The following is a 23,592-nucleotide window of genomic DNA, read 5'->3' as shown; positions in this document are numbered from 1 at the left end:
AGAAGGCTTTCGATAGTGACACGGCATACTATGTGGGCACTGTACTTGTAGCGCAAATTAAAGTCTCCCCCACATGCTTCTGTCACAATCCTGGCATATATGAAGCAGGACTTGTGTTAATCTGCCTATTCGGTATGCAGTATGATTGTTTTCCAAGCACTAAAATTAAACTGTGTGAGGCTTCTATTGTGTGTGCTACAGTATATATGCTTAGTTGTAGTTGGGATGGGCGGTCACCAGGCCTAAAAATGGAAAGAACATGTACAGAATACCCAGGTCAGGCTTCCATCTGCACCGAGTCCTTACGAATAATATTTATAATATTTACATTCCTCGCTCACATGTGACCTCCTTGTTTAGTTCATCAGTTTATTATTTATCCCGTGTTTCCAGCGTGTCATTGCTACTTCACAGTGTCTATTAGTGTTTGACGAATCGAGCAGTGGGTCAACAAAGCAAATGCAGGAGTGATGTGCCTCGAGCAGCATCAAGAAACCCCCTGAGATCCCCAAACAGTCACTAGCCGCTACCCACCCAAATCCACAGCAGAGTCCTTTGACGCATTCCGACCACCGCCCGAAGGGATCGTGTCTCCTCGATACAGTTCTCCTAGCTGTCTATCACTTCGACCATAGGTGCCCTCTTACACCTCTCTACCCACCCACCTTCACTGCTTAGCCTCGACCAGGATAATATAATTCTAGACTAAAGCCCCGCCTAGTCCCTGACACAATGACCGAGTCTAGACCAAAGATCTCTTTTGGACACCAACACCCCTCAGCAAAACTGGCGTCCGGCGTCTCTCTGATTGCCCGACTCTCGAAATCTCCACGAAGCACCCCGAAACAGGCCATGAGAGACTCGCCGAGACTCACCCCAACCAAGTCTCCGTGGCCAGCAAAAACCATCACCCCGACTCAACCACAAACACAGATGGATGAAGAAAAGGAAAACACAGACGACTACGACTATTCTCCGGGCGTTATCACTCGGGCATCATGCGAACCTCTCTCTGCATCAGCATCTCCAAGCCCTCTTCCTAAAATCTCCGTGGCCAAGCGACAACGGCAAGACTATCTCATGGGGACTTCTCCTCCGACATTCCACATCAGACGAGACTCCGAAGTCCAGACTTCCACACCTGTAGGCAATTCGACACTGAAAGCCTTTGAGAATCTTGACATCTCATGTGATATTGTGACACCAAAAAAGTCCACAGAGCTGAGCATAGATAGTCCAACGAAACAAAGAACAAGCTTCGACTCGATAACTCGCACGGTGTCTATCACTCTCTCGTCAGTGTACGATGAGATCAATGAAACGCCACGCAAGAAGCGACCCATCGAGTCTCGAGCGCCCTCGACACTTCCTAGACGTAAAAGATCAGGATTCCTGCGCCACAGACCGTCGAAATTGGATCTCATTGATCACAAAGAACTGACATTTTTCCCCTTGCATGCACAGGCCTCCGACTGTGGCAACAACGAACCCCTGGTCTTCGTCGAGGACTACTTTGTATCCGACTACGAACGTTCACTCAAGAACCCTGAAGCATCGATTAAGAAGTGCACCACCTGCTTTGCACCTCTCTACGAGTTCTCAAGCTTCCTCGAGTCCATGGACAAACGAGACGCTTGCAAATACTCCGAGTTTGTGTGCACGAAATGTACACACAAGGCATTCCCTGACCGTTCAACTGGATTTGGGAGGTCGGTGCGGAAAGCTCAATCTTCATACGAGCTTCGTTCTCGCCAACCAATGGCACAGAGCAGTGTCGGTACCTCACCTTCTCGCCCCATGTGGTGGGATTCGCTGTCCAGAAAACTGAGATGGAGATGGAGAACCAAAGGGCTCATCCCCAAAGATGTTTTGGATCTCATTAATCCCCCAGCACCAACCTCGCATTACTAATCTATTTATTCGTTATTCTTACTCATACTGCTTACATGTAATCAAGGCATTCATTTGAAGGATCCAGTTCGTCTATAATAGTGTACCGTACACTATGGGTTTTCTAAATGCTCAAAGCATAAGTCTCAAGAGCCTCGGCAGCGCCCATGTCCCACTTGGTGACCTTTCCTTGCCACCGGCCCTTTCCACCTCCCTTGACATTAACGACAATGTCCTTGACCTTGGCAGATACCTCGTCGAGCTTGTCTCCAATGATCATGATAGCACCTCCAGCGGTACCCTGGCCGCATGCAAGAATGGCAGTCTTACCCTCAGCGAGATCGCCAATCTCCTTTGCAATGACGTTGAGGAAATCCAGAGAAGCCTCGGGCTTGTACACGAAAACAACGTTCTTAGTCTCAAGATCCTGCTTCGCATTGTGAGCGGTAAAAGTAGCGACCTCGGCCATCCACATCTTCTCTCGGTTCGAAGCATCCTTGAGATTCTGGTTGAGAGCCAAAATCTTATTCTCAATGTCCTCAGTAAGGCATGAGAGGTGAGAGTTGACCATCTTGATGGTCCGGTGAGCCTCGGAGGCGTACTTGTGAACCCTGTCACCGCATACGAAGAATACACGGCAATTGGAGCCTCGCATGGCCTGGGTATGCAACAGAGCAACAGATCCAATCTCTCGAGTAGAGTTGAGATGAGTACCGCAGCAGGGGTTATGATCTATGTCTCCGATATTAACGACTCGGATAACACCGTTATTGACATCATAATCATCAGGGATCTTCTCAACTACAGAAGGATCAGCTGCAGCCTTTTCTTCCTCGTTTGTAATGATGGTAGTAGTGATCTTGAGGTCCTGCTGAATGACGCGGTTGACCTCAGCCTGGACGGCGTCCATTTCCTCGCGGGTCACCCGCTTGGGCAACTCAACGTAACAAAACTTGTCACCCAGGCTCCATGCAAGGGTCTCAAGCTTTCGAGTATCGAAAATGGCCGACAGAAGATGCTGACCAGTGTGCTGCTGCATGTGATCGAAACGTCGAGCCCACTCCAGGTCAACATTGACAGTAGTACCTACTTCAATGGGACTGTCGGTCTCATGCTTGGCGATGAGTCCATCTCTCTTGACATAGTTCACGGGAACGGAAGTCTCTTCGTAGGACAATGTGCCAAGATCAGCAGGCTGTCCTCCTCCCTCAGGGAACAAGATTGTGTCCTCGAGCTCAACCTCGTACTTGGCAGGGGTCTTCTTGGTTTTGGGAACTTCCTCACACCCAATGACACGGGTAGTGAGAGCTTTGAGGTAGGGCTCGTTCTGGCATGTCAGCAGACCAACAATGGTAGATGTGTGTCTACTCATGGTGCGTGTGTACGGTTGTGTGTTTTGGTCTCACTCGGACTTTTCAAATTTGATCTGCCACAGATAAGCTCGAGAGCGGGGAAAATCGGCTAGAATGTTCTCTGTCTCTACGTGCCGCATACAGATAAGATAGTAGGGTGGGTTAGTGTAGGCCCTGTAGGTTGCTTGAATTATAATGTTTTAAAACCGCTTGTTAGACCACTTCCACGATACACATCCACCCAGTCCACCACCCCCGGTTACTTACCATCGCTGATAACCGAGTCTTTAAATTAAGGTACAGAAAATGTCTTCATGCATGAGTCGCTATATGATCAATATTCTCCCAATTGCGGCTTGTTGATTGAACCGCTTTATGAAACAACCCTAACAGAACGTAGGATCACGTGACCAAAGTGAAAAGGTATGTGAGATGGTATAAGAGACTACTGTACATGCTCTAGGCAGAGGAACGTCAGCCATGATGTAACAATTATGCTGATTAATCTTCGACTTCTGTTTGGAAGTCCACATACAGTTTGTTATGAGGAAGCTACAGTAAAAATAATTACGAAGAGAACAAGACAGAGGTCCTGTGGGGCATCTTGTCTGAGGTCAATTTAGCCATGATACAGCCAGTTCAAGTGCCGTTCCATATCTGCTTCGCCGGTGAAGTGGGTGAGTCGCCAATTATTCCTTTTGTAACACGCCACGGTGTACGCTTCGTACTGGTATTGTAGCTAACACATTTCTATAGTTACAGGGCCATACTCTCATACCTCTAGGAAGACTTGTATCAGACACTACTTGTGTAAACTTGGGGACGCCATATAAGTCAGGGGTTTAGAAGCTGTGACTCAGTAAATGACTCAAATGACTCAAATGAATCATATCCAAACCATAACAAGGAACCCCAACAGGATATTGGCACGTTCTTCATACACACGCTTTGTCCGCTCCTGCCTCTATCTTCCGAGCTTATACCGGTTGCACCCAATCTTTAATGTGTGGTGACGACCAAGTGTGGGGGGTACGTACGAGACTCATACACGGGAACACATGCTGGGACATCATAAGTAATTAGCAGTTATTGGGACAGAGAGACATTTTGCAGGTGGATCGTCACTAGTGAGACTGACAACTGTATGAGGCGCTATAATATGTAGCTTTTATTCAGCTCCAAATAAGTCTCTGTGGCTTCCTTTCCCCTTCGTATAGTATGTACCTACACCCGATACATTCGTACCAGGAAGATACTTCGTGAGGTGCATAAATATTACTGGTTGACTGAATTTCTCTGTTCTCTTCCTGCGCAAGCAGAGTTTCACAGCAAGTATTATTACAGAGGTTTTTGTTGTAGAGAGGGGTTTAATGGACGTTTCTAGGAACATAGATGAGTATGTAAGGTCTCTTCTACATTTGGCCCTCGAAATCACCCATTCGCACACCTGCTGTATCTGACACACGGATCTCATTTTCGTCAACAGGGTTCCTCAATATGACATTTAAGTTTTCTTAGACTCGAATATTGAGTCTCTTCAAGTCCCCTAACCCGTCAACTTGAGTCTTTTTGAGTCATGGTTATGCGCCCATCTCCAGAAGCCAGGTATATATTTCGCAGCCCGTCCCTCTTTTTTGTGAATTCGTACCGTCGCTGACTCAATTCGATCATGACTGATACTCGACCTCCCTCTGTTCTCACCATTGCCGGCTCGGACTCCTCTGGAGGAGCTGGCATTGAAGCCGATCTCAAGACCATCACCGTCCATGGCTGCTACGGTATGACAACCATTACCGGTCTCACTGCTCAGAACACCACAGGAGTCGAGAAGATCCATCCCATTGAGGACCAGGGCTTCATCACCGCTTGTTTGGACGCCGTCTTCTCCGATGTAGGTGTTGACGTTGTCAAGACTGGTATGCTCTCTTCTCAGGAGACCATCACCACCGTCACCAACTACCTGAAGAAGCACCACGCAAACAAGGCCTCAGTCATTGACCCTGTTCTGTGCTCCACCTCTGGCTCTACCCTCTTCCCTGCTGAGTACGTGTCTGTCTACCTGGAGCTGTTTGGTCTGGCGACTATTGTCACCCCCAACATTCCCGAGGCCGTCGAACTGGCCTCTGTCCTTGAGAAGAAGAAGTTTGAGACCCCCAAGACCGTTCAGGACATGAAGGATCTAGCCGTTTCTATTCACAAGACTGGTGCCAAGTGGGTGCTCATCAAGGGAGGACATCTGTCGTTCACCAAGGACAAGGAGCCTGCCAAGGAAAACGATACTGATAAGGTCGTCATTGATGTGCTTTACGATGGAAAGGACTTTACTGAGCTCGTCATGCCTTATATCACTACCAAGTCTACCCACGGTACCGGTTGCACTCTAGCCTCTGCCATTGCCTCCAACCTGGCCAAGGGTAAGGACATTCCCCAGGCGGTTCTTGAGGGAACCCAGTATATCCAGAACGCCATCTTTGAGGCCCACCCTATTGGTAAGGGACACGGCCCCGTCAACCACACCTACAACATGCGAGTTCTTCCTTTCCAGAAGGGCCACTTCCTGGACTACCTTCTTTCACACCCCAAGGTTGCACCTGCCTGGAAGCAGTATGTTGAGCACCCCTTCGTTATGCAGCTGGCTAAGGGAGACCTCAAGCCGGAGTGTTATTACTACTTTCTGCAGCAGGACTACCTCTACCTGCGACACTATGCTCGAGCTGCCGCCCTATCCGGCTACAAGGCCAAGAACATTGCTCAGACCGCTGCTGCTGGTGTAATCATCGACACTATCCAGAGCGAGCTTGGTCTGCATATTGACCACTGCAAGGAGAACGGTATGTCTCTTGAGGAGCTCGAGAACTCCGAGGAGGGACTCCAGTGCTACGCCTACACCCGATACCTTATTGATGTAGGAGCTGCTGAAGACTGGCTGGCTCTTCAGTTTGCTACTTCTCCCTGTCTGTTTGGATACGGAATTGCTGCTCGAAACGGTAAGAACCACCCCGAGTACAAGCCCGGTAACCGGTACTCTTCTTGGATCGACAAGTACGTTGATCCCAAGTTCGGTTGTGCCACTGAGACCGGACGAGCTCTTCTGGAGGAGGAGGCTCCGAAAGTGTCTCCTGAGCGACTGGAGGAGCTCATTGAGATCTTCGCCACTGCCACTAAGATGGAGGTCACTTTCTGGAACAAGGCTCTGACTCTTGGAGAGTAAAACTCGAGAGAGAGAGAGATAGAGAGAGAGATAACGATACGATACGATGATTATGAGATTGATTTATAATACAATTGTTACATATATCTTACTTTGTGCTTTGTCTAGTAGAAAGGGGTCCATTCATGACCATCAGAGATGCCAGACTGTCAATCACTTGTGCTGCTGCCAGCAAGGTAACGTCACCAGGACCATCGTAAGCAGGAGCCACTTCCACAACGTCAGCTCCAACAATGTTGATTCCCTCAAGGCCATCGAGAATCTGCATAAATTCTCGAGTAGTGTATCCTCCGGGTTCAGCAGTACCAGTTCCAGGTGCGTAGACGGGATCGAGAACATCAATGTCAACCGAAATATAGACGTTGGTGTTTCCGACCCGGTCCTTGATCTTCTGAACAACTCCAGCGATACCGACTTCGTCGATTTCTCGAGCGTTCACAATAGCAAAGCCGCAGTGCTTATCATGCTCAATATCTCCGTGTTTTCGCACGTAGGGAGCACGAGATCCAACGTGTAGGTTGTGTCCGTGGTTGAGGTAGCCTCGTTCAGCAGCGTAATGCAAAAAGGTGCCATGGTTGACCTGCATGTATGAAGAGACATTGCCTCCCAGAACCATGGGGTCCCAGGTGTCGATGTGGGAGTCAAAATGAATGACAGAAACAGGTCCAATCTTCTCGTAGATAGCCTGCAAGGCTGACAACGTGGTAGTGTGATCGCCACCCATAAGAATGGCTCTGGGAATATGCGTGGCATTGAGAGTGGAGGTCGTGTGGTTGTGAATAGCTCTCATTCCTCGATAGAGCTGGTTAAGCGCGTATCTATTGTCAAGGGGATGCATGGCAACATCACCACAGTCAACGAACTTGGCCCAATCGTCGTAGAGCATGAATCCCTCTCTGTATGGACTGACCTGTCCTGGAGACATTCTTCTGGATCCCTTTCGGATTCCAGCCGGTCCGAATCTAGCACCCGACCTGAAAGTGACCGCTGTGTCAAAAGGAGCCCCAACTAGAGCGATATCGAATTGCTCGGATGCAAAGTTGGTGGGATCAAAGCACGAAACATGTCCCAGATGAGCAAAGGTTTGAATGCCAGCATAAAGAGGTCCATTGAGCTCGGCATCCAGATCTTCGTAGAAGTTGTTACCCGGGAGATTCAGATACTCTACCTCAACGTGTCCATTTCCATGACCGTGGCCGTGATCATGATGGTGGTGTGAATGACTGTGATCCTTGATGGGCTTCTGTTCGACGGACAGATCACCATACTCGGAATCCATGAAGCTTGCAAGAGCGAACCCAGCATATAAAATAGATGCTCGCATGTTGATTGTTGTGCAAAGAAGGTGGATGGTAGTGTCCCAGCTTATCAGCGAAAGCTGGTAGTTTTATATTTCCCCGGGTTCCTGAAAGTTTCATTTAGTATTCAAGGCTTGATCTGATCTAGCAATGCCGTAGGAGAAAGTACCAGGGAATGACACGTATTGCTTGGAATAATGTCTTAACACGAAGAGGTCAACTTCAGCTATAAAATACATACTCAACGTTTCTCTTATCTTCTCTACTTCTCGAGATATACACGAGTTCATTCCCGCATAGAATTTCCTGATTTGGTCAGATTTCGCCTAATGCGCATCTCCACAATCGCGGGACCCTGCCAAAAAAAGGCGCATCCTCCTTCTTATTTTGGATAAGACCTTGCCCTAGTATCAGTGCCGTTAACAGTCGTAGTGTCAACCCTACGCGTGATATAGAACCAAATACCCTTGATTTTTCTGACTGCTAATTAAATATCTGGCCAGAGCCTTCCTCTTGGATTTTTACCCCATATTTCGGTTTCGTAACTGATTTAATATGAAGCTTGTAGCTACCGTATCCTCCAATTACTTACTGAGATCCTTATCATGCCTCTGACATGCAGCATGAATGTTTCCGCCAGTACAGGTTGCGGAAGAGTTGCGGAAGCGTTGCGGAAGCAGATGTGGAGGTGTCTCGCTTGTCATCTGCATCATACAGTGCTTGTAGTATTCTGGTGAATGTCTTTGGATATGTGTCCTTGTCCATTTTCAACTGCGAAGGCTACAGTATACTGCACCTCGCAAAGGCTTGTGTACGAGCTGGGGATCTGTTAACTCAAAGCAGACTGTTTGTTTGGATACCTACTGTACAAGTATTGTAGTTATACTAACCTACAGTATAGCCTGTCGTTAGTGAAAACCGCTTTATGAGCTACAGTTATTTAGCCATATTTTGTATACTTGTGTCTCATTGGTATCCTCATCTGTTCCTCTCACCAATCTTGCCGTCCACAACACCAAGAATGTCACGACTCCTTTCTATATAGTAACATCAACCTCTCCAGACATCCATACTGTTAATTCAACCGTGTACATGAGTTTGGTACCCACTCAACACTACATCCATGAGGATAGCGACAGCGACTGGGACGAGGGAGTGGAGATAGGGGTAGCAGAACATCATCTCTCTATGGAACGGATAATCATGAAACTCGAAAGAGGTCTTAATACTGCTCTGAATGCCTGTCTCAGGGGTCCACAACAACCCAAGTTTCATGAAATGGACCGCTTCCAAAGAATGCGCGAATACAGACCTACAGAGTTGAATCTCCCCAAGACCGAGTCGGGATTGCCAATCTGTGGCACTGTTGGTGCCCCACGGAGGATGCCCAGGTATTCAGCTGGTACAAATTATGACAGCGGATTCTACTCATGACTACAGAAACTAAGACCACCAAAATAATTCATAAATAATGCAATGTCTAACTAGGCCATGCGCCTCATTTCTATATCTCTCAAAGCCTGAGACCGTTCATCCTCCGCTCGGCGCTTGAGAATCTCCTCCACCTCACGCTCGTACTCACCAGAAGTCTTCTTACGAGGGAATCGCAGCTTCTGTCGCAGTTTGTCGGTTCTAGACTGATGGTCATTAGAAGATGACTCTCTCCCAGATGAAGATGTGTAAGGAGTGTACTCATCGTAGTATCTCGGGCTGGCAGGGGATCGCACAGAGTTTGAGTAGCGTGTACTTCTGGTTCTGCTACTTCGAGGAGTGCCAGGAGCATCAGCTCCCTGAGCCTCCAGATCAGCCACCCAGTTACCATGACGCCAGCCCTGCTGCAATTCCTCGTAGGCCTCCTCTTCAAGTCGTTTCTTGATAGAGTCATCCTGCTCAAGCTCCTGGAACAAATCTGTGTCAGTAGGGAAGAACCACACTCGGAACACCTTCCACAGAATGTCCACCAGTGCAGCTGCAATGGTCACGACCAAGAGAGCAGCCCACCAAGACAAATCCTTACCCCATCGAGATACCATACCATCGGGGATGTAGTAGATCTTCACCCGGCCATTATGGTACACAGCAGACAAGAACAAGTTCCATGCAAACCAACCACCGATCGAAATAATGGTAACTCCGAGCGCAATGACAGTTCGGCTCTGGATATCCATCATCTGAAGCTTAAGTGTAATCAGCAACACAACAGCGGTAAAGGTAATCATGCCAAGAGGGTAGAGAGTGTTGTCGATATCAGGGAGACTTGAGAAACCCCAGATGTAAAAGGCCATGAACGAAATAATCAAAGACTGTGAGATGGCAATAGTCATCCACACGAGGTAAACAAGGTAGTTGAATGCTTCGTTCTTCTGTCCTTTAGCATAAAGCTCGGGAACTGCAATCAGGGTAGCCGCGGACAGGTCCTGCTCAAAAATGCCAAGCACAATCACAGGGAGTGAAGTGAATAGGGTATTGAACATGGCGAGCGACCACTGTTCGTACATCGATGTTCCAGTGAACATGGAGTTATACTGGAAGATTGCCTGCGTGGTGTAGAAGAGCATTTCCTTGTAGAAAGTGGCCAACACATACTTGCAGGTTCGGTCGTAGTTCCAGTGACCGTGGACAAGCAGCAGCTTGAGCAAGTAAGAGAACTGCGCAATGGCAAAATCCGAAGATCGAGCTGCCTGCAGACCCTCCTTACCAGTGATACCAATACCAACATCGGCAGACTGGATCATGGCAATGTCGTTAGCACCATCACCAATGGCAAGAGTGATAGCGGACTTGACCTTGGAACGCACGTTGGTCACCATGAGAGCCTTCTGTGAAGGACTAGCTCGACAGCAGATAACTGAGTCGGCCTTGATACCGAGATCAATGAACAGACTCATCAAAGTGAGATCCTCTTCGATTATCGACAGCGTTTGTCCATCTACAACCACCACACAGTGTGCCACGTTGCCAGTGTCAAGCTTGAGTAGAGACTGGGCAAGTGCTCCAACGATATCCTCATCATGCTTGAGAATGACAACCGTCGAATAATCTTTGATAAGACGACAAGAGTACCCAATGTTGATGGCAGTCTCTCGCTTGTCACCTGTAAGCATCCACAGCTTGATGTTGGCTCGCCGCAGCTTCTCAATGGTCTCGGGAACACCCTTCTGCAGCTTGTCCTCGATAGCGGTGGCTCCACTGAGCTCAAAATCCCGCTCAATCATCTCACCCACCTTCTCACACTTCATGGCTCGGTTCTCCAACGAGGTTCGAGCATCGTCGTAGAGCTTCTTCCACTGCTTGTACTCCTCCTGGCCCAGCTTCTTGTGAGCATACATCAGGGTTCGCAGACCCTCGGTCGAAAACTCCTCAATGTGGTTCAGGGTTTTCTCCATGATGTAGGCATCATTCTTGACCAGCTCGTCATCGATACCAAATTCGACAGACAAGTCTCCAGCAGCGTCTTCATGATCGAAACCACCACCACTATTCTTCTTGGGTGTGGTTCGAGTGAGAATATCGTCCATATTTCGAGGGAGACGCTCTTCACCATAAGCGAAAGACACTCGGCCAGTAGAGACACGTCCCATAGATACTCGATGAGCAGTCTGTCGAACATCCATAGACCGTCTAGGCTGGGGCTCGTTGTACATTCTCTTTCGAGCGAGTTGCACAGACTTTCGAGCAGTAGATGCAACCTCATGGACGTCCTCTTCCTCTCGAGTCTTCTTGTAGAGCCAGTCGTCGATGGAATCTAAGGGGTCTCTAGATCTACCGAGGTTAATAGATGGACGAGGGATACCGAAAGAAGTTCGAGCATCAGTATCAACACCGCTCTTACGAGGGGAAGTAGCAGCGCCCATACTCTTTCGGGATTCTAGAACAACCTCGGCCTCAGCTCGCTTTCGATCAGCAGCCTGGTTGGAGATCCGGTCAATCTTTTCATGAGCAATTGCGGAGTTTCGAAGTCTGTCAACGATGACGTTATCAGCTCCCTTGCAGAATATGAACAGCTCATTGTTGGGCATTCGAACAACAACACTCATGCGCTTTCGGCCTGAAGTGAACTCGATGACATCTAGAATCTCGTAGGTCTCGTCAACAGGATCATCGTCCAAACCGTCAGGGAAAGTTCGCACAGTGACAGTGGAGTTATATCTGTTGCTCATGATGTATCCGAGATCCCGAGCAGCAGCCACAAGGGCAACTTCATCTGGAGAGGCCGAGGTGTATTCAATACCCTCCTCCAGGTTGCCCTCAGGGAGACACATGTGACACAGAGCCATGTTGAGAAGGAAAAACTTAGCACGAATCGAGTACTCCGAGTTGGGGTTGGTCTGAAGGTAGTTCAGCAAGTCCAGGGTGGTGGGGTTCTCCTGATCCTTCATGGGAGCGGCAGAAGCCTTCCACAGGGATCGCGTAGACAGAGCCCGAGACAGTCGAGGCTCAGCCTCGCTGCTCTGAGTCTGCGTGGGCTCAATAGTCATACTTTTTCGAGGAAGGGCCATGACCTGTCGGAAAAGCTCATCAGTAGACTGTCTTGGAGAGTGAATGGATTGAATGCCCTGAGACTTTCGAGGTCGACTCTCGTGCTCCACCTCTGCAGTGCGATCAAAAACTACAGAAGGCCGACCTCCGGCGTTGGAGGGTCTTCCGATAGAACGAACATTGGAAGTCCGCGGTTTGGAGCCCGAGGCACCACTTCCATCCCATTGTTTTCCTCCCCGCTCAGAGTCACCAGAATCTCTACCATCCCAAGCTTTGATACCACCGGAATTCTTGTGGGCAAACCGGCTATCCTGAGAATCATCAAACGGGTCAATAGACTTCTTCTTCAGCTTCATGCTGCCCATACTCTTTCGGAGAGACTTTCGAGACCGTCGAGGCTTGTGGATCAACAAATCTCCAACACCTGCCTTGCCTGCCAACTTACTCATCTCGGTGGAGTTTCGGGCCTCCTTGACTGCATTGGCGGCCTTGGCAGCCTCAAGCATGCAGTCCAGCTCGTGGATCCACGCTCGCCCTCCAACACTCATCTTTCTGAACACCATCAGGTTTTCAGTGAGAGTACCAGTCTTGTCAGTAAAGATGTAACTCACCTGACCCAGCTCCTCATTGATTGTAGCAGTATGGGCTTCGCAAGGGGTGTTGGATGGAATGTAATACATGTCAATGTCGGATTGAATGAAGTAGATCTGAAAGACCTTCACAATCTCCAGTGCCACATACAGAGACAGGGGGATCAGAGTGTTGTACATGATGATAAAACCCATCAGGTTGGGCACAACACCGACTTCCAGACCTCTGAGGTACCACATGTGTCGACCATCGGAATGGTAGTAGATTGAAGAGGCACCTGTGCAGAATGCAGAAAGAATGAGTACAAATGCCACCATGACCATAACGATCCTGTTGACCATGGACTGGAGTCGGGGTGCCTTGGTTCGAGGGTTCTTGATGGCGTTCATTCGAATCTTAGATTCTTCACCAGTGAAGATGACCACTCCAAGCATATTAGGAGTGTTTCGAAGAATGGAGCCTCGGTATACCACATTTTGGGGTCCAAGCGAGTATGTGTCACCCTCGTATTCCAACCGACCCTCAAAGTTGTACAAATCAATGTTGGGATCCTCGGTGTTGAGATGGCCGTTGAGCTTGGCCAGTCCCGCGTCCGTGCTGCATTGCGTTTGGATCTGAGGTAGAGCTTCTCTGGGTTTTAAGTTGGTTTCACCATCCAGAGCCATGGTCTCGATATAGGCCTGGTCGCCCATACCGTCAGCCCACAAAACGATCATATCTGCAGGAATCCAGTCGTCCTGCTTGAGTTTGACAATATCTCCAGCCATGATATCTTTCCAATAAACCTCCTTGAACTCGATTGGCGAGGCGCCAGATATAGAGTCCCCAGAGGAGAAAGAGTCAAGTTCCATGTTTCTTGAGCTGCTGGTCTCACTGATGGTTCCACCCTTATCCCTCTTTATCGCCACCTTGGCCAACCGGTAGTTTTCTGCCTTATCCTGTCTGTGTCGTCGCCAATCGTCGTAACCTTCGCGGGCCATGGAGACGCAAATGAAGAACATGAGTGGTGCGATTGTGGTATAAGTACCCGTGGTAGACCAACTGGGAATCATCTGCATGATGGACACGGCCAAGAAGTAGAGGTTGGCCAGCTTCGAGAATTGGGCGTAAAGCTGTCGAGGCAGGAACGACCACGGTGTATAAATAGAAGACTTGATTTCGTTATCGATGAACTTCTTGTTTCGTCGCTCGTCCAGAAGCTCTCTCTTTCCCGTTGGCACCTCCAGAGGCAACTGGCGGCCATCGCGAGAGGGAGGCAGATGCTGAATGTTGAGCACGAAGTCGTGCACCTTTCCAAAATACTTGACCACCTGTTTCTGTGGACCCCACGAGAGCAGGTTTTCCTTGAACGAGTTGGGCTTGCTGTTCTCCAGGGCGTAGTTTGGCAGCCGCTCTGAAATGTTGCCGGGTGTAGTCGAAAATTGGGTCGCCATACGCGATAACCGTTTGCTTCCAACGGAGGACGTTCGTGCTAACGGTTCCGAGTCTGGGTTAGTAAAGGATGTCCATAAAGTATCTGCGTTGGAGGTTATACTCACCATCAATGCTCTTGTCAATGTCCTGAGGAGTCACCTCTTCAAAACTGTCCTCCCGCTGGTACGGTCCCTCCTTCAGGTCATCTTCTGAAGGGTCCGTAGCCCAGCTGTAATCCCCTGATATATCCATGCTTGTGTCGTTTGTCGTGTCTGGCGCCTGTTGCTGCTGCTGTTGTCGATGACGCTCAAAAAGCTGTGTTCTCAGAGAGTTCCCTCGAGGCCGTCGGGGGCTATGTGGCTGTTGTTGTGGTGGTGGTGGTGACCGTTGTGAATGCGGCACGTCGTTAGTAGAAGGTGAGAACGTGATATGTGGTCGTTCCCGTGGCCGTTGACTGTTGGAATCATCCTGCGACACTCGAGGCGGCGCCTCATTGAGGCCCTCTGTTGTGAAGTCGAGGGACCCCCTTCCTCCGTCTTTTCTAGTCATGCTGCGTTAGTAATGGCCTGACGGAGAGAGAGTAGAGCATGCGAGCCAGCGGGCTTCAAACGGCGTCGGTATCAACGCTCCGTGTGTCGTCGTGTATACTTATACTTACCCAGTGGTTGTCGTTTGCGATTGTTGACAGTTGTTGGTAGAGGAATAGGTGTGAGAATGAACTGAGTTTCGCTTACTCTGTTGGCGTGTGTGTGTTTGTTTGGGCAAAGCGAGAGAAAAGCTCAGGAGGAGGTTTGAAGCACAACGATGGGATGTGGCTGTGCATCTGGGACTTGCTACAAGGATAAAATGGGGACTGGGCGCGTCATTTGCCCTGGTGAATACTTCTATGTACTTTTTTCCTCGTATACACGGCCAACCACCGTTCTAGTCATAGTAGCTGTCCTATAGTCACCGTGTGAAAATTGCGTTTATCGGAGCAGAGCTACGTAGGAGTATCCAAAATAGACCAAGTCAGAAGCCTAACTGAAAATGAGTCGGTCAGGGCTAGCCAAGACTAATAAATGCCTGACAACGAGCTAATTCTAGCTTGGTGTGCCCAACTTGGCAGTCTGAACAGCCATGGAGGCTGTTCATTCGATATGCTCCCAGTGTGAAGCCCGCTCCGGAGCACCAAGCAGACGATAAAGAAACCGAGGATCATCTTCTCCTTTTATCACGCTGTCCATCGGGTATCATGTGATGAGTGCATGTGCCGTGCAGTGACGCAGACGAGAAAAGCCGAGTTATCTGCATGATAGTTTTAATCCGCGGGATATAGCCGTGGCCAAATTGGTTCAATAAAATGAGGCAAATAAACAGCGTACAAGGAAATTTGGGTCTGGATTCTACGGGGAATAAAGGCATCTTCTCTCTGTAGTTCTTCGGGGTCTGTCCCCCTGGGTTTGTTTCGCCTCCATTTGGATGATCTCGTTGATGTCTAGACCGAATCCCATATTTTATTTATTGTGCACGTGACTTAGACTCGAAGTTTCCATGCCATGTGTGTTACATAAAATTACACTCCAGGAACAGCCAAAAGAAAGCTGCGAAAATATCTCCTTCTTGTATGATTGTAGAATACCCTGTTCGGTTGGGGGGGGGGGGGGGGGGGGGGGGGGGGGGGGGGGTCTTCTTCAGGCAGAGTTACTGCGCAACCAATGTATACAATGGTTCCTTCGGGGCCAGTAGAGCCCTAGAGTCAACCCCAGGTTTACAGTCATAACAGCCGCATGAAATTAACCTCGCGCCTTCTCCCGCTCAAGCTTGATGGTGTTCGACTCGGCTGACAGACTTCGGGCCAATGTAGCATGATGCAATCGTAGTGGAGGAGGTTTGAGGGAGCAGAGAGACTCAGCCGGACTGTGTGGGTCAGAGTTCCAGGGCACAAACAAGTGGTCTTGGCACCATATTGTCTTTTTATTGTTTACTGGTTCAATCGCAATATTGTTTTAGATCCCCTCCACATTAAGATGGAGCTACGAGTAAAGTGTCACTTTTTCTTCTGACCCCAGCACAAGACCGCCGTGGAATATACCTCAGGGGCGTGGTCAAGACCCACCTCAAATCCCGTACCGCACCCACACAAGGATCGTAGCCTTGCAAACTCAAACGCCCATGCCGGGAGACGAGAGTTGTCCCGGTTACCTCTGGGTACAGATGAACGGCAGGCGCTCTCCACAGAGTAGGAAGCCAAGTAAAGCCAACGAAGACTTCTGGTGTATAACCTCGATGAGTCTCACATCCGCGGTGCAGAGTGCGTACAGTACGAGTAGCTACTCGTAGTGTTTAGCTCGCGTGTTCTACTCGTAGGGGGAAAGTCTCCACTCTCTCGGCCAGCCCATGTGTTAAAGGCCTTACAAATCTTGAAATCTTGGCTTAAAAGTCATTCCACTTTAACTGTACGTAAGGAGCCAATATAGGAAACCCTTCGTGTTGATACCTATGGAAGCTTCAACGGCGCGGCCAACTCTATAATGATTCCATCTCTAATGCGTGAAATATATAATATAAGGCACCATTTCTTGTCTGTTTTAATATCTCGGGTTTGGTTATAATGTGTGTCACAGTATGTACCGTTCTGTTCTTGCAGTGTAAACTGTGCCGTATAGCCGTGTCGTACTGATACAGTGTGTTATTGTTGCCCCTATCCCACATACCACTGTAACCTCAGCACCAATTCATGCACATTTCTACAGCCATCCATTCGCAACGCCAGGCGGGGAATTCATATAATACTATAGCTCCAATGTCAGCAGGGTGGCCTCTCCTCTACAGTTTGCACTGGTTGGCACTGCAGCCAGGTACGGAATGAATATCAACATACAAGAGAGGTAACTCAGGCTGGCACAAGGCAGCAACCATACCCAATTGGGGGTGGATGCGAGACCTTCAAAGACACGGAAATATATGACGCAAAAACAGCAAGGACCGAGTTGAAACAAACGAGCAGTACGGTGTGACCTCTTCTCTTAGTGTGTTGGCCATAAGATAGAGCCACTGCTGATATCACACCCTGTCGCCATAGGGCATGAGTAGACCCTCGGATGCATTAACATCACACACCCTGTCTGGTGGAGGTCCTAAAGTGAGTTAATTGTTTAAAGAGCTGGGCATAGTATTGTATAGTAATTAAAGAGCTCCGAAGTGGACAATAAGACCTTGGGATTCAATAGAGGCTCCACTGTCTCCATCCTTTGTCAATTCTTTGTCAAGTCGTAGCGACTGACAGGTATATTCGAGCCTGTTTGTCTCTCAAGATCACATCTCAAACTTCCCACACTCTCGTTACCCCTCAGAAGATGACCTGAACCCCACTCAACCCCTCCCCGGATTCGGAGATTTAATATGAATATTGGCTCCCATCTGAGACAGCTCTAGTGTAAACTATTGTAGTTTTGTACTTACCGATATCGTACTGTAGTTAACTATTGTACAGATGTCGGACCCTTCCACACAGTATCCTCTCCAACTTCCTACAAGTCAATATTGTAGCCTGTGTGCACTGCAGGAAGAACCAAAATACAGTAAGTACAGCAACCCGTAATTTGAACGTGGGTAAGAGCTACTGTATCGGTAAGCGTAGCTACTTGTAGTGTAGGTGACAATAGTTTTCGGATGTGTGTGACAACTCAACTACTTATGTTTTTACACACGTGGTACTCGTACTTGTACGATACGATAGGTGTCTTGATCCCGCTTCTATTCGCCATCAGAACCTTTTTGAACGGTCCTCTTCCCTCAGGTATGTAACCGTGGCAACAACCCCACGTGACGTTGTAAACAATGGAACCTTAAGCAGCCACTCAACACTTCCACCTATTGTTGAGAATAGCTGAAAAGGAGTTGTACTGGAATCAATCAAAACTTGCAATTGACGTTTCATATATTGTATGGCATGATCATCCAGCAATATTGACGCGATTTCCCCCGTTTTCAGCCACTTTCAGAGCAAAAACGCCAATACTTGTCCTGTCCGACGTGCTGCAAATGCACATATTGTCTTTCTTAACTGCATATAGTGCATAGAAGAAAAATACTTAACGATTCGATAGGTCCTCGTCTCTATCGTCACTACACAGCCTGATACCCGCCAGAACATACAGCCAACACAGCCTACCGTCATGGCTCGACTCTCCGCCAAGATGGATGCCCATCCCCCTTCGACCCGTTCTAGACGCCAAATCATGTCTGACAGTGATGAAACTGAATCGTGTTCTGATGATAGCGATCACAGCGATGCTAGCAGTGCAGCCGCTCCTCGAACTACGAAGCCCTGGCAAACCAAGAGCTACCAGGAAAACCTCAGTCGAGGTGGCGACTCCGGCGACGACTCGGAAGAAGGCGATTCTGACGATTCTGATGATTCTGATGATTCTGATGATTCTGACAATTCTGACGACTCGGAGGATGGTCTGAATGGTATCCTTAATAAGTCTGACAGCCCCAAGGCCATTGCACCAGATTTCCAACGTCACACTTCTCCCGTCAAGCGAATGCCACAACCTGATCGGCCTGTCGCTACTCCAGTACGACGCAACCGATTGTCCATGTCGCCCAAAAACTCCGTCTTTGACAGTGCCAACCCTCTGCTCTCAGCATCCAAGAAGGCCACTGCTGGAACCAAGAAGAACATATTTGATGATGAACCCATGGCACCCATGAAGATCCCCGATTTGCATGCAGCCCCCAAACCCAAGCCCAAGTCTGATCTTTCTGCTGCTGGACTGCGGCGCCCATCCAAACCCATTTCCACGCCCATCAAGACCCCCAGCAACTCAATGGAGTCTGCAAACAGAGCCGCCTACGAGGAGTATAAGCAGTCGATGAAACCTCGAGTTCCCTCCAGATCGGCCTTCTCCATTTCCTCGCCCATCAAGCAGAACATTGAGCATCAGCAGCGATTCCAGCAAGCTTCTGTCGGACTCTCTGAGTCTGAACTGGCCATCATGTCTGGTGCTGGTAAGCAGCAGTCTGGATACGATCGATATAACCAGCCCAACAACACTCCACGTGTCAACTATGGTGTTCGTGGCCCTCCCGGCCTTGTTAAGGACGCTGCCCTAACCGGCGTGAACGCCCACTCGTCTGCCCCCGCACCCGAGTTCAACTACACCCCTGCATCTACGGCTGGAGATGTTGAAGCGTTACTTCCCTATATTCTAAGCAATAATGACGAAGACGAGGAGAGCTCTGATGAGGAGGAAGAGGAGCCAGAAGACAAGACAAAGAAGGGCGCTTCTAGCAAGAAGGCCACCTCTCGAAGGTCTGAGGAGCGAGCTGCTCAGGAGAAGGAGATGGGAGATCGAGGTCATCTCGTCAGAAAACATTGGGACAGTGAGTTCCTCAAGAACATGCGGTTCAAGGGTATTGTTCCTGGACTCTCTGTGACTCTTATGCAACATCAGCGGAAGGGTGTTCGGTGGCTTCTTGGACGAGAGGTCCCCACCAACAAACACAAGGGGGGCATGCTTTGTGATGACATGGGTCTAGGTAAGACTGTTCAGTCTATCAGTTTGATTCTATCTAACCCTCGAGGTCTGCATGCGAAGACCGCTTCCAAGGACGGTGAGCCTCGAGAGTGCAAGGCTACCCTGGTCATCGCACCACTGTCCCTGGCCACTCAGTGGGAGCAGGAAATCAAAGATAAGTCTCCCGGTCTGAGAGTTCTGAAGCACCACGGTCCTGGTCGAACCTCTGATTCTCATGTCTTTAGAGACTATGATGTCATTGTCACCACCTACCAGACACTCTCCTCCGAGATCAAGAAGGACAACTCTCCTCTTCTGGGAGTCAAGTTCTGGCGAGTCATTCTTGATGAAGCCCATACCATCAAGAACAAGCGGTCTCAGATGTACCAGGCTGCCTGCCGAGTCTTCGCTGATCGAAGATGGTGTCTCACAGGTACTCCCGTTCAGAACAATATTGATGAACTTCAAGCCTTGCTTCAGTTCATTCGAGTTCCTCCTTACGATGATCCTGTCGTATGGAAGGAACAGATCTCTGGGCCTCTTTCCAAGGAGGGAGCCGCTCGAACTGCAATGGCGAAGCTGCATCTTGTGCTTTCTGGTCTCATGTTGAGACGAACAAAAGCTGTTCTCAAGGACTCCAAGATGAACATGAAGGCTCGACGAGTTCACCAGGTTGACATTGAGTTCCAGCCTGATGAGAGAGCTTTCTACGACGCCGTTAACGAGCGAATTGGAAGTCAGATTGACACCATTTCCAACGGATCCATGATGCAGGCCCTGACTCTGCTCTTGCGTTTGCGGCAGATTTGTGACCATCGATATCTTGTCTCCAAGGAAGCTGCCACGGGTGGGCATCTCGACGAATTTGAGGGTTACTCTGCTGAAGCCGACGATGGCAAAGACCTCGATGATCTTGCTGATATGTTTGCTGACATGGGTATGGATGGAGCTGGAAGCTCCAGTACTTCTTCTGGAGACAACAAGGTGTCTATTAACGGCAAGGATGTACATGCCAGTGCCAAGGTTGTCAAGCTTCTGGAGCTTCTAAAGGCTGATCCTCGAAAGACCATTGTTTTCAGTCAGTTCACCAAGTTCTTTGATGTTCTTGAACCATTCCTGATTCGAGAGAACATCCGTTACGTAAAGTACGATGGAAGCATGCCTATTAGGAAGCGAGACGCTGCCCTCGCTACTCTACGAGCTGATCCCGATACTACAGTGCTGCTCTGTTCGCTAAAGTGTGGTGCTCTCGGTCTCAATCTGACTTGTGCCAACCGAGTGGTGCTCTTGGACCCCTGGTGGAACCCCATGGTCTCCGAGCAAGCTATTGATCGAGTCCACAGAATTGGTCAGACCGTCGATGTGGATGTCTACGAGTTTAGCGTGGTTGATTCTGTGGAAAAGAAGATCATGCAGCTTCAGGACAAGAAGCGTAAGCTGGCCGGCTCTGTCATCAACGGTGACAGAGAGCTCATGAAGGAGGTCAGCACTCTGTCTCGGGCAGAGCTGCTCTTTGTGTTTGGAAGAGCTTGAAGGAACTGCAATTGCTGTTTGATGTTTATTTCCAATAGAGTACTGTAATTATTTATTGATGATGTTATCCAGACTTACACACTATGGCGTGTACAGTAGGAAGTGGTGAAGGACCGCGACGTTCAATGTACTTCTACAAGTTCGATATCTTTCTGCAGAACGATTTTAATGCAATGGCGCTTGTACAAGTACTTGTACAAGTAACAGCTTGTGCTTGTTTTCAGATTCTCCAATGAAACACTGCTTCCAGATAGATGAAATCGAAAATTTGTTTTTACGCTACCAGAATGGTGGATGTATAGGGGATATGATACAAGTGCACTTGACAACCACAAGCTCAACAAAACCCGTGCCGATGGCAAAACGCAATCGATGACGACATTCCATCAGCGTACAAATATCTGACAAATCAAGCGCATATGACTTGTCTAGTCGACTATACGAGCAGATGTGATCGCGTGTAGCATCGCCCAGAAGAACTCTAGACTCGACTTATGCATGAGACATGCGATATGACAGAGGAGTCCATGGGCTGGAGGTTTATCTGAACTTTGATTTTAGTGTGTCTGAACCCTCAGAAGGTCCAAACGAAAAACTATGCCCAGGGTGGCAAATCACGTGATTGGTATCGGGGAACCATCCCGAAGAATGCCACACGGATCGAGCAGGGGACATTGGGAGAAGTTGTGCAAACAATCAAGGGGACAAGGGGACTATCTCGTGTCTCAGATATCTTCAGTAACCCTTTTGATTCTCTCTCCTCTGATTCACAATTCACATAGCAACATTACTGTATGGTGAGTCCTGCTACAGTATTTTCTATTTCGGTTTCGATTTTGTGGTTTGCCACCCAAATGACCGTTGAGCCGGCATTTAGGGACACGTAATAACTTCTGCCGTGGTTCACAGTTGCAAGCAATAAAGTAGATAATCCAGATAAATGGTGGCAATCGTTCAATGACTTCGGAATTGGCTGGTTCACTTCCCCCAGCAATATTTACGTCATCTTCGAGGGCCGAAATTTCCGCTCAATTTCCCACCCGAACCTTAACTGGAACAATAAAGGGTGATAGGGTGGCGAACGGCACCTGTCAGCATTGGACAGGCAAGGCACAACTCAGCGGGAAAAACGCACGGTCAATCAGGCGATGCATGCACAGGAGGGTGCTTGGACAATAGACCAACAATACGTTTTTTGCGGGAGCCGATGCAGCAGAATGGGGCGTTTTGCCGGTGGCAAACCTCTCCAAGAGTTTCGATCGATCCTCATATGACATGGGACGACCGGGGCCAATGACAGGACTCTAAAATGCCGTTTCCCTCACTTAAGTTCGATTGTTGCAATGATCCATTTACCCTATTGCTCATTGCCTCCATCTTGTACGATATACAAGTGAAACCTATTAATCGGCCCCCGATAGTGTCCCACCTTGTAGCCATCTTCATGGGTATGAGCCTGTAACGTTGGGGGACCTGAAAGTTCCGTTATAGGCTGCCATTAGGTGAGAGCCCGATGGAATGATCGGATCCAGCATTGCGCCTGTAATATTGTTACAAAACAAGTAAAACAACCTTGACGTTTAGTTTAGTTGGTATGGGATCGGTTTAGATAGCTGGGTGTGTACGTATTTACGTACAGCTGTCTTGTGTGGTACTCGCGTACTTAGCCGCACATTCTCTGGGTGTCAACAAGAAGGAGTTTCTGTGTGGTGGCTCTGAGAATGTGAAACTGAGAAGTATACAGTCTCGTCCGTACTTGTTGTAAATGTACTCGTACCAATAGCACTCCTATTTATACTGCTGTTGCCTGTTGACGATTCCGACTTTTCCCGCCGCTTGATACTGTTTACTCATTGGGACACTGTGCTGCTTAAGGAGCAAGAATAATACTGGCCCATACATTGCCACTGTTATTTACTGACTGTACAGTAAGCCACATTGTTTATCGGTGATCAACCATAGATGACAGGCGGCCGAGGAACATTGGGCACGAACAAACCGATTGCAGCACAAAAAATCACGAACGAGATAGCCAGCGTGTCCCCTCTCTCATTGTGGAATCCCAAGGAGCAGCATTTAGGGCGCCACCCCTCTCATGACTATCCCTTTCCAACCAATGGCACAGTCAAAAATGCAGTTTCAGCTGGCGAGCCAAATGTGCCGCATCTACCTTGCTTTTAGATTCACCATTTGCCACTGAGTTCTTTGTGGCTGGACTGAGTTTTCAAAACGCAAACTCTATGCACCTGGCGTGGGAGCTAATTGTTGGGTGGCCAAACGACCTGACTTTCGTCAAAGTCTCATAGACTACTAATTTA

General features: G+C 48.7%; 6 protein-coding genes across 6 annotated transcripts; 3 read left to right on the top strand and 3 right to left on the bottom strand.

Annotated features, from left to right (window-relative positions):
- Positions 1–732: 732 nt before the first annotated feature.
- On the top strand, positions 733–1,911 carry YALI1_E05145g (uncharacterized protein; the record flags this gene model as incomplete). Its single annotated transcript, XM_503533.1, has 1 exon — positions 733–1,911. One exon carries the CDS (start codon positions 733–735, stop codon positions 1,909–1,911), a length of 1,179 nt encoding a protein of 392 aa, XP_503533.1.
- A 103-nt stretch (positions 1,912–2,014) lies between these two features.
- YALI1_E05119g (uncharacterized protein) lies at positions 2,015–3,262 on the bottom strand (the record flags this gene model as incomplete). The annotated part of the gene is made up of 1 exon (XM_503532.3): positions 2,015–3,262. The coding sequence occupies one exon, from the start codon at positions 3,260–3,262 to the stop codon at positions 2,015–2,017; it is 1,248 nt and encodes a 415-aa protein (XP_503532.1).
- A 1,649-nt stretch (positions 3,263–4,911) lies between these two features.
- On the top strand, positions 4,912–6,453 carry YALI1_E05103g (uncharacterized protein; the record flags this gene model as incomplete). Its single annotated transcript, XM_503531.1, has 1 exon — positions 4,912–6,453. One exon carries the CDS (start codon positions 4,912–4,914, stop codon positions 6,451–6,453), a length of 1,542 nt encoding a protein of 513 aa, XP_503531.1.
- An 88-nt stretch (positions 6,454–6,541) lies between these two features.
- On the bottom strand, positions 6,542–7,777 carry YALI1_E05074g (uncharacterized protein; the record flags this gene model as incomplete). The annotated part of the gene is made up of 1 exon (XM_503530.3): positions 6,542–7,777. The coding sequence occupies one exon, from the start codon at positions 7,775–7,777 to the stop codon at positions 6,542–6,544; it is 1,236 nt and encodes a 411-aa protein (XP_503530.2).
- Positions 7,778–9,235: 1,458 nt separating this feature from the next.
- Positions 9,236–14,783, bottom strand: YALI1_E05004g (uncharacterized protein; the record flags this gene model as incomplete). Its single annotated transcript, XM_002143026.3, has 2 exons — positions 9,236–14,307; positions 14,360–14,783. 2 exons carry the CDS (start codon positions 14,781–14,783, stop codon positions 9,236–9,238), a joined length of 5,496 nt encoding a protein of 1,831 aa, XP_002143062.2.
- Positions 14,784–18,394: 3,611 nt separating this feature from the next.
- YALI1_E04968g (uncharacterized protein) lies at positions 18,395–21,274 on the top strand (the record flags this gene model as incomplete). Its single annotated transcript, XM_503529.3, has 1 exon — positions 18,395–21,274. The coding sequence occupies one exon, from the start codon at positions 18,395–18,397 to the stop codon at positions 21,272–21,274; it is 2,880 nt and encodes a 959-aa protein (XP_503529.1).
- Between the last annotated feature and the right edge of the window lie 2,318 nt (positions 21,275–23,592).

This window comes from Yarrowia lipolytica, chromosome 1E (assembly GCF_001761485.1).
Source record: "Yarrowia lipolytica chromosome 1E, complete sequence".
NCBI classification, from domain to species: Eukaryota; Fungi; Ascomycota; class Dipodascomycetes; order Dipodascales; genus Yarrowia; species Yarrowia lipolytica.
This window is presented reverse-complemented; position numbering and strand designations above follow the sequence as displayed.